General features: G+C 44.1%; 1 protein-coding gene across 3 annotated transcripts in view; it reads right to left on the bottom strand.

The window, feature by feature from the left end:
* DNMT1 (DNA methyltransferase 1) overlaps positions 1 to 11,320 on the bottom strand; it is a 101,391-nt gene that overhangs the window by 18,136 nt on the left and 71,935 nt on the right. For all 3 annotated transcript variants that reach the window (XM_085853161.1, XM_085853160.1, XM_085853162.1), the window contains exons 18-22: positions 9,844 to 10,031; positions 9,445 to 9,624; positions 8,441 to 8,662; positions 1,223 to 1,415; positions 246 to 333 (exon numbers count right to left, since the gene is read on the bottom strand). In XM_085853161.1, the coding sequence (XP_085709287.1) occupies positions 246 to 333; positions 1,223 to 1,415; positions 8,441 to 8,662; positions 9,445 to 9,624; positions 9,844 to 10,031 (871 nt within the window). The remainder of the gene's footprint in view (positions 1 to 245; positions 334 to 1,222; positions 1,416 to 8,440; positions 8,663 to 9,444; positions 9,625 to 9,843; positions 10,032 to 11,320) is intronic.

The raw sequence follows: 11,320 nt of genomic DNA, 5'->3' as shown, positions 1-11,320 counted from the left end.
TGGGAGGAGAAGGGGGAAGGGGTGGGAGGAGAAGGGGGAAGGGGTGGGAGGAGAAGGGGGAAGGGGTGGGAGGAGAAGGGGGAAGGGGTGGGAGGAGAAGGGGGAAGGGGTGCGAGTCCAGATGGGGGTAGGGTGGGAGGAGAGACCCGGCATTGCCTAGCAACACCGTGTACCTTTCCTACTAAGTAAATAAAACGGCCATACACTAAACGAGGAGTGTTGAGGCAGTCATCCAAAAGGCTCACCCTTGCCCTTGCCTTTGCCCTTTCCATGGCCATCTGAGCGAGCATGATATGGAGGGTCTTCAAACTTCCTGGTCTTTGCATTGTATGCCTACAAGGAAACATGCAAAGCACGAAATATCAAATGCATTCATTCTTAACCTCACAAGCCCTGTGTTCAATCATTTGCAACACTCCTGTGTGGTGTTTTTTTTATTTAAAATTTTTATTTATTTTAAGTTTCCTCCTTAAGTCATCAAGACATGCTTGGCTTCCTCAAGTCACTAAGAGTTACCAAAACATGCAACCTACACTAAAGGCCACCACAAATCTCTCCACAAGTTTTGGAATTGATGGGAAAGACAAACGACTCATGAAATGGCTTCAGATTTGTAACTAGAACAGCACTCGCTGGAGCCCTTACCTCCGCTAGGCTGAACAGTTTATGTTTTGTATCCCACTGATAGGCCGGATCTGGACCTTAACTAAAATGTAATCAGCTTGCTCACCACCGACCCAACTCATCCACCAAGTTTTGTCATGATCCATCCATAACTTTTTGAAGTGTCGTGCTCTATATCGTTTTTGGCCCATCTCTCAATGGTGACAAATCACTATTAAAAATTCTGGTATCTGGATCCAGATAGTCACCAAAATCGAATCAATTCGTCCTTGTGACACACCCAACCTGGCTACCAAATCTTGTCAGAATCAGTCCACAACTTTTTAAGATATCCTGGTCACAGACAAACACAGACAGGGGTGAAAACATAACCTCTGTCTGTACACCTTCGGTAATAATCAGTCTGAAAGCAAGAGCGAGCCCATTGTGCAATAGGGGACAATGTACGATTTGGACACATGCATACTTGCGGTCACCAATAGTGAATGACAAAAGTACCCTTTGACCTTTTTCTTTTGGACGTCCCATCATTGATATTTTCTCTCATATGTAAATACCAAATTTAAAGCCTTCAAATAATTTGGTGATAAACACGGACCTCCATGAAGTAGAAGCGATTTGGTGCAGCACGGATGTACCGAATGACCTCCTCGTTCAGCTCCTCGACAAACATGACTTGGAAGCGGCCTTGTGCGGCCTTTAATGGAAGGTTCACTTGCTCGCTGCTCCAGTAGACCAACGACATATCTGTGTGTCGGGTACTGGCCTGTCCCAGGTGTGTGTTCTCTGGCCTGTTAGGAAAACAAGAAAATTTAAGGGTTGTGGCTCAACGTTATGATCACCTTGCCACCCGCACCTCAAGCACCACACTTCTCGAAGTCCTGAAAAATGAAATGTAGAACAGCAACAGCAGAACGAATGCACGCACGCACACTTGTGGCAAAGGTTCGATAATGCAAGGAGAGTGGGAGAGGATCGGCAGAAAACAAGACCAGGCAGCCACACCTTAGGTGAGACAGGGCAGCAAAGAAAGTTTGTAGGAAAGTTGATTTGGTCCAAATGAACCCAAACAAAAGGTTTCATTGAAAATGAGATGTATATGGTGACTACTACTACAACAACAACAGGTACTCATCATACCTCTAATAACTTCCTCCAAGGTCAACGATACCCTCTTACTTTTGTAGTTGCACAAAGTGTAGTTAGTGTATAGTCCACAGACTTAGATTTAATCAAGACAGGCCCATTTTCAGCTCACCTGGACTTCACTCACGTCAGCTTATGCGATCGAGCAGTGTCCGTAGGTGAGTGAGTGAGGTCAGTCCGTAAACACTTCAATCATTATCGCTTGAACCAAACACTATTTTAATGAAACTTGGCCATGAGCTTCATATCTTATGCCTAAAGGCCTGGTCACACATTGACGTTTTAGCCAACGTATGCCGATTTTTGAATTTTTTTTCTAAAACGCTGGCACACGTTGAATACGTTATGGGTAAGTTTTGATAACATTGAGAGCACGCTGAAAAACACTGCCATACGTCGTTGTACGCTGGCTTTAAACGTTGTACTTTTTGGTTGTCCTCAAATTTTTTCATGCTTGAAATTTCACGACGTATGCCGGCGTATGACTCACACGTTCTGCTACGCTGGCCACAAGTTGTATGCACGGTCTGCGATCGTTGACAGACGTCAACACATGCTACTTATAAGTTAATCATAAGTTGAGACACGCCGAGGTAATGTTTAGCGTACCCGAAACTTATTTCTAACCTATGATTAACGTGTTGTTGGCACGTTACGCGATCGTTGCCACACGTCGACAGACGTTACTTTTAAGTTACTCATAGGCTGAAAGACGTCGGTATAATGAATCGTCCTTGCGTCAGCGTCCACGGCCACGGCCAGGACACTTATTTGCAGCATTCTTCAAACTTTTCTTCGGCATGACGAGGATGTTCACACTTCGATGTCTAGCTTGGCTATGATTCCAATTGTCCATCGGCAGCGTCTATTTAAAATAGTCGAGTTTGAGCGTTTTAACACGTTCAGAAGAAACGCTTCAAATTTCCAAACCCCAGCGTCAAAAAACAAAGGCGAGTGACAGCAATTTAAATCGTTCATTGTAAACAATGAAAATAGTTGAGTGGTACCGTTTAAAAGTTGTTGAGTGTAAAAAAAAAATCCAATTGTTGAGCGCAAGCGTCTACTGTCAATAGTGGAGATGCAGCCATTTAAATCGTTGAGTGGCAGCCTATGAATAGCAAACCCCACGTCACCGGCAAAGATAAACTGCCGCACGATATGGATAAGTTAGGCTATCGTTGACATAGTTTGTGAACGCCGGCTACACGATAATTATTCGTTGGTATATCGTATCTATAAGTAATCAAAGCGCTCTATGCACATTATTAGTTCATTGTGCATTTGTCCAACCCGTTATGAATAGACCTAAATCGTAAAAACAAGCTATATGGCTCATTGTTGAAAAAAGCCCCATAAAAAAATTAGCCGCGAAGAACTTCGAACAATGGTGAAAAGATGTCTCCTACCCGTGGACACGCGGACGCAAGGACGATCCATCATAACCCACACCCTCCCCCTCACACTCACCTACTACTGCCAACATGAATAAACTACTACTAATACTAATACTGATACTGATACTGATACTGATACTGTTACTGCTGACATGGACATCGACTCAAAAAGGACTCGAAAACACTGTTGGGTTCCATTTTTATATACCAATTCCCAAAACCGCTGGGAACACGTCTTTATATGGCAGTTGTAAGCTAGAAACACGTTAATTTATTTTTTTTTGTCGACCGGAAGACGTCATTGGAATACGTCTACATACGTCGATATGTGTTGGGACTACGTAAAGAATTGGTTCAAAGCACGTCAAACATAAGTTAGAAATAAGTTTCGCGTAAAAAAGACATTACCGCGACGTGTTTCGACTTATGAGTAGCTTATAAGTAGCGTTTGTGGACGTGTGTAAGCGTCCACATATCATGTGTAAAACTTATCCCCATCGCATGCGGAACGTGTGTCATACGCCGAGTACGTCGTAAAATTTTGAACATGTTTAAAATTTCTTGACGTACTCTACTTACTACGACGTATGATAGCGTACTTTAGCGTTCTACTCACGTATACCAAACTTACTCATACCGTATTTGACGTGCCCCAACGTTTTAGACACATTTTTCTTCGGTCGGCATACGCTGGCAAGATCGCCAAGGTGTGACCGCGATGTTGTCACTTCCATTTCTACGGCAGTTATGATTTGAATCGTTGTGCGTCAGCCTTTTAATAGGCTACGTCACGACATCGTCGGCGATGCGTGCAACGCGCTATGCCTAAGTTAGACTATCGTTGGGCATAGGTTGTGTAGGCCGACAACAGGTTCAGCATTCTTTGGTATAAGTTATCTATAACACAACGAAACGTTCTGTGTAGTTACCAATGCGTTATACATAAGACCAAGTCGCTATGAATACGTCCGAATCTTTAAAAAAAACATCAAAAGTTCAACGTAAGCCAGCGTTTTACATACATTTTAATACGTTGCCATCGCTGGCGAAAACGTCAAGGTGTGACCGGGCCTTAACGAAGGTTTATTGACTGCATCAAAATCTGCACACATTAAGGGAGTCTACGGGGTTTTTTTGACCCCCCTCCAAAATATGATTTGCTCTCTTCTCCGAACTACACACACACAATTTCGATTAAACTTGACCACAACCTTCATCACCCGTGAGGTACCAGTTTGTTCATGGCATCAATAAATAAATAAATAACAGATCAGGGTCTAAGGGGGGCTTGAGTGACTTGCTCCTGGTCCAGGTGAGCTTCAGGACGTACGGTCCTATTTTTTTTTTTTTAATGCCGTGGACAACCAAAGAAAAATCGTTTTCAGTGAAAATCTCCCCATGGACGAAATCCTTCATGAAGACTCAAACAGTTCAGGAATGAGCTTCAAACTCATGCTGCTCAGAACAACACACCGATATTTGCCTGGCTAATTTTTTTACTGGCCTGGTTTACCAGCCACTATTAAAACCTCCATATACCTGAGCGGCTGGTTTACTGGTCACTATTCAAACCTCCATATACCCGAGCGGCTGGTTTACCGGTCACTATTCAAGCCTCCATATACCCGAGCGGCTGGTTTACCGGTCACTATTCAAACCTCCGTATACCCGAGCGGCTGGTTTACCGGTCACTATTAAAACCTCCGTATACCCGAGCGGCTGGTTTACCGGTCACGATTAAAACCTCTGTATACCTGAGCGGCTGGTTTACCGGTCACTATTAAAACCTCCATATAGAGGAGCGGCTGGTTTACCAGTCACTATTAAAACCTCCATATAGAGGAGCGGCTGGTTTACCAGTCACTATTCAAACCTCCATATACCCGAGCGGCTGGTTTACCACCAGTCACTATTAAAACCTCCGTATACCCAAGCGGCTGGTTTACCACCGGTCACTATTAAAACCTCTGTATACCTGAGCGGCTGGTTTACCGGTCACTATTAAAACCTCCACATAGAGGAGCGGCTGGTTTACCAGTCACTATTCAAACCTCCATATACCCGAGCGGCTGGTTTACCGGTCACTATTCAAACCTCCATATACCCGAGCGGCTGGTTTACCGGTCACTATTCAAACCTCCATATAGAGGAGCGGCTGGTTTACCGGTCACTATTCAAACCTCCATATACCCGAGCGGCTGGTTTACCGGTCACTATTCAAACCTCCATATACCCGAGCGGCTGGTTTACCGGTCACTATTCAAACCTCCATATACCCGAGCGGCTGGTTTACCAGTCACTATTCAAACCTCCATATAGAGGAGCGGCTGGTTTACCGGTCACTATTCAAACCTCCATATACCCGAGCGGCTGGTTTACCGGTCACTATTCAAACCTCCATATAGAGGAGCGGCTGGTTTACCGGTCACTATTCAAACCTCCATATAGAGGAGCAGCTGGTTTACCGGTCACTATTCAAACCTCCATATACCCGAGCGGCTGGTTTACCGGTCACTATTCAAACCTCCATATACCCGAGCGGCTGGTTTACCGGTCACTATTCAAACCTCCATATAGAGGAGCGGCTGGTTTACCGGTCACTATTCAAACCTCCATATACCCGAGCGGCTGGTTTACCGGTCACTATTCAAACCTCCATATACCCGAGCGGCTGGTTTACCGGTCACTATTCAAACCTCCATATACCCGAGCAGCTGGTTTACCAGTCACTATTCAAACCTCCATATAGAGGAGCGGCTGGTTTACCGGTCACTATTCAAACCTCCATATACCCGAGCGGCTGGTTTACCAGTCACTATTCAAACCTCCATATAGAGGAGCGGCTGGTTTACCGGTCACTATTCAAACCTCCATATAGAGGAGCGGCTGGTTTACCGGTCACTATTCAAACCTCCATATAGAGGAGCGGCTGGTTTACCGGTCACTATTCAAACCTCCATATAGAGGAGCGGCTGGTTTACCGGTCACTATTCAAACCTCCATATAGAGGAGCGGCTGGTTTACCGGTCACTATTTAAACCTACGTATACCCAAGCAGCTGGTTTACCAGTCACTATTAAAACCTCCATATAGAGGAGCGGCTGGTTTACCGGTCACTATTTAAACCTACGTATACCCAAGCAGCTGGTTTACCAGTCACTATTCAAACCTCCATATAGAGGAGCGGCTGGTTTACCGGTCACTATTTAAACCTACGTATACCCAAGCAGCTGGTTTACCAGTCACTATTAAAACCTCCAGATAGAGGAGCGGCTGGTTTACCAGTCACTATTAAAACCTCCAGATAGAGGAGCGGCCAGCTTTTTCTCCAGGGAGCCAAGGGTGGGGTTTCCGAAGGTACAACACGCTCAGGGTTCAAAGGGGTAAAAATGTGAACAGTAAAAGTAATAATAGGTGAACACATTCAGGTCATTATCAATTTTGAATCCGAGTATGCCTGCAGTGTCGAGCCCGACATCTGGAACATGTGCTCAAACCTCAATCTATATATCATGGAGGGAAAGTATTATGTTGTACTTTTCATGCACAGTACTCCGAGAAGATTTGATCAAAGAAGCCGAAACCTTCAGGGATTACTCAGGCCACCCGGAAGGCTTCCTGAAATTTATTTTAATCCAATCAAGCTTTGGAGAAAAAATATATTTGTTCCCATTTCTGTATTTTCTTCCTTTGGGGGGTGGGGGGCAGGGGGTGGGGGTGGGGGTGGGAGAGGGTGAGTGCAATTCGGATAAACTAAGCTGTATAACCACGATATGCTGGGCTTGCAAAAAAAAAAAAAAAACAACAAAAATAAATGCTTGCCCGAGGTCCCGTGGCAACCAAATTTTTCTAAACTCTGCAAGCCCTGATATGCACATAAGCAGTATGTATGTTTTTGCTTCATATACGTAACCCTGGTTATTAATTTTTTTTATTCTCGGGAGTGATCGAGACAGTGGTCTGTTCTCTGGACACCACTCAAATAAAGGGAGGTGTCAGAAGAACATTTTGCATGCTCGGAACAGCATCATCACAGGGTGGGTACAATATATATATATATATATATATATATATATATATATATATATATATATATATATATATATATATATATATATATATATATATATATATATAAAAAAGGAAACACCTGGATACACGAGGACACTGCAAGTAACGGCTTCCACGCAGGTGTGGTGCTGTGGCCCATGGCTTAATGAATCAAACAACATCCCAGCATGCTTTGGGTCATACACAAAACAGGCCAGGTTGCTGACAATTATGGCTAGCATGGCTGCAAGAAGAGACCACAAAACAGGCCAGGTTGCTGACAATTATGGCTAGCATGGCTGCAAGAAGAGACCACCCCCCCCCTCCCAAATTGCCCCTTCCACAGAGCTCGTGTGGTCGCCCCATGATTTTATGAGCATGACACAAATGTTATCCATATGTTGTGGCCTTCTCATTCGTGAGACATGAACCCAATCGAGCATTTATGGGATATTCTAGAATATTCTGGAATGACGCCTGAGACAGCGTTTTCCATCTCCATCAAGCAGGTGCAAGTTGATAGACTTACTCATGGAAGAATGGTGCTGCATACATCCTGCAGAATTCCAGACACTGGTAGGCTCTGTGCCACAGCGTATACAGGCCATACTGGCCACACGTGACGGCCCAACACCCTATTAAGTGACTTTACATTTTTTTGTTCATTACCTGTACGTATGTATGCGTGTCTTTTCTGACTGCCATGGTAACATGTAACCCAGTGCTACCTGCCGCATGATCGGATTGTCGGTGACTAAACCGACACCCCTCCAGGATGAAAACACAACTTGATAAAGGGTGGATGAGCTCCCTTCGGGAGCTAACAGCTATCTAATACAGAGATGGTGTCTCCTAACAACAACAACAACAACAACAACAACAACAACAAAAAACACCCCTCCTGCACAATGATCCTGTGAAGAGGTTTCCTTGTTTCAAGACGAGGTGAAGGTTTTTCCTCTCCTTTTTCTTTGTAGCCCTTTAGATTTAGTGTCTTCCATCCTGAGTGAGGGCGAACGTCAATAAATGATAATAAAAAGAAAATGTGCGATGGAAATGGCACCCTCTGGTAGTGTGTGTGCTAAAAGTTGTGGTGTCCCAGAAGAAAGCATCACTGTGGAAATACCACTGAAAATTGCCCACTGAGGTTGAGCCGACATGACATTCATCAGAAGGATAACAATACGGGTGGGTGGGTGGGTGGGGGGGGGGGTGTCACATGGTACCTGTACAGCTTGTTTATGGTCATCATAATGTCACGGTTTTTCATGCCAGCTGTCGAACGCCAGAGTGTAGCGATGCGTCCCAGACGGTACGGCTCAGGGGAGCTCAGGTTTGAACCCTTCACGTAGTCCGTGCGTCTCCACTGCTCTGGATACAAGTCCGTATCGGATGAAATCTCAAAACGCCGCAAATGGGGCAAGTGTGGGGGCGAGGCTGCCTTTACACTGGTAATGGTGGAAAACAACACGGGATGGGGATAGAGTCACGGACAGCATTTTGTTCCCCATTTTAAGCCGTATGTATCTGAAGGGTCCTCAACACACCGTGGGAACTGAAGATTCAACGTTAATGGCCGTTGAAGCAGCTCAGAAAACACACACACACACACACACACACACACACACACACACACACACACACACACACACACACACACACACACACACACACACACACACACACACACACACACACACACACACACACACACACACACACACACACACACACACACACCTCAGCTGCAATGGTTTTAACATTACAACTCGTGTTTTAAATCAAAATCTTTTTCTGAAAAATCTGCAGCTTCTTTTCTCCAATCTATGAGCGGATGTGAGTGACGTATTAAATTTATGACGTTCATAAGCCATGCCAAGAAACCATGTGACATAATAGGGTGCATGGCCCATAATAGCAGCATGTTCAGTTAACGATGGTACTTTTGTTAAGAATGAATGCGCAAGGCGAGACCATGCAGTCGACGAGAGCCATTCTAGTTTTACCAAGCTGTTAAATACAAAGCGCTGGCATGGAAGGAAGCAGAACAGCAAAGAGACTGAACAACAAGAGACCGCCATTCATTGTGCAGGCCACCACACCTTTTTGAGCATGGTAAGAAACTCCAAATGAGCGATGAGTCGCTTGTCATTGACCACAAGTCATTTAGGTAAACAAGCAAGTCCAGTGGGTTTTCGACACGAGTCTCCCAAACCCATTCCCAACGAACCTGAATGAGAAGGCATCGGGTAGGAGATAAACGGCATCACCAAGCCGGTATTCCTCGTCCCGATAGGTTGCACGACCGAACTCCTCATGTCCTGGAACGGCTATGCAACCCAACGAAGGGCCAGCTTGCGGAATGAGCATCTGGGCTTCTTGCGCTTGCCTCGCACACGAACCACATTTGCTGAGAATGGAGGAAGAAAAGGAATAAGGAACAGGGAAGGGTGATGGGGTTGCCTCGTCAGTGAGGGTGAAGCAGAGTGTGTGTTTCTGACTGGAATGGAGGGAGAAGAAAAGTGGTTGTGGAGGTTGGAGGTTCGTGGTGAGTGTGGTCCGAGTAGTCGGAGAGGGAAGGGAATGGGGATAGTGAGAAGACAAATTCCAGGAGAGATTTCAAACTCACTTTAAGGACTGAAACATAGGCAGGAGTTCATCGAGCGAGTCGGGACAAGGCTCGAGTGGAGGACTTTCAAAGCGTGCAAGTCGAGGGTCATACCAGAGCTTGTAAAAAAAGGAACTTTCTCCTGCAGCTCCAGCTTTTCCCCTCTCATCATCCTTCCCTCCCCACTCTGACCCACATTCCTTCCCTCCCTGCATTACACACATATCAGATGAGTATTGAAGTTGCAGCACGAGAGATCATTTATTCAAAAGTACCACAAGATGCTTTGTAGCATTACATTTGCTCCACTAACCCCCTCCCAGAGCCCCAATAGTCCCTTTGGCTTTAATAAGTCCATATCCATATTAGAGCGAAGTCGATGGCACACCATTGCAAATCCCCACACTTCCCACCTGAAGTGAAGTTGAAAGATGGCAAAAAAGTTCCACCAGGAATGACCGAACATCAAATTTTGAGTTAAATTTCTTCCCCCCCCCCGTTTTGACCTGTGTGACCCTTAGTCCCCACTCACTGGGGGTCAAATCCAAAAAAATGGTTTCATATTTCATGTATCCGCCAATGTTGATTGCATAAACTGTACGAAGTTTCATTGAAAATGTGCCCGTAATTGACCTTTCGACCCCACCCCCAAGGGGTAGCGCCAAAAACAATACCGGACTTACACATTCATGTCATGTGGTGATCATAACGACCAAGTTTAGTGAATTTCTGCACAACCACTTAGGAGATAGAGTGATGGACGGATGAACGGACAGACAGACAACCAATTCCAATATCGCACTTTTTAAATTAAAAAAAAAAAACGTGATAATTACATTATTATGCAAAATAACTCTCAATCAGGTATCCTTCTGTCAACAGAAGGATCTAAACATTCATCGTCGTTGCTTTGTATCCACCGGCTTAAGTAATTATCGCTCCAATTTATGAACCACATTTACAACACTTTCCCTCGAACATCACAACATGATGTGTGATAACCGAACAAAAATCGATTAGGCTGATTAATTTATCGTAATCGGAAAAAAAAATATATATATATATATATATATATATATATATATATATATATATATATATATATATATATATATATATATATGTATGTATGTATGTATGTATATATATATATATATATATATATATATATATATATATATATATATATATATATATATAAACAAAGGCATTAGTAAACCAACACAAAAATAAGATGTCATGTATAGCACGATACTTGTGACATCCAGAAAACAAATTAGACCTTGAAAATAATTGGTAGTTCAATTCAATGACCAAATCTGAAAATCCTCTTCAAATTTCAAGTCAATGCGATGAAAAAAAAAAAAAAGACAATTTTATAAAATTTGGCCAATATCGACCTTGCGGCGACCACCGATTGGCCGGCGCAGGGACGGTACCTCAAATCTCCGTAAGCTTCAGAACGATCGGCTGAGCGGTTTGGACTGTAGGCGAGCAG

This window comes from Eptatretus burgeri, chromosome 13, assembly GCF_056783735.1.
Source record: "Eptatretus burgeri isolate ZD-2024b chromosome 13, Ebu_testis_v1, whole genome shotgun sequence".
Classification (NCBI taxonomy): Eukaryota; Metazoa; Chordata; class Myxini; order Myxiniformes; family Myxinidae; genus Eptatretus; species Eptatretus burgeri.
The sequence above is the reverse complement of the archived record's forward strand: the minus strand, read 5'-3'. Positions and strand labels throughout refer to the sequence as shown.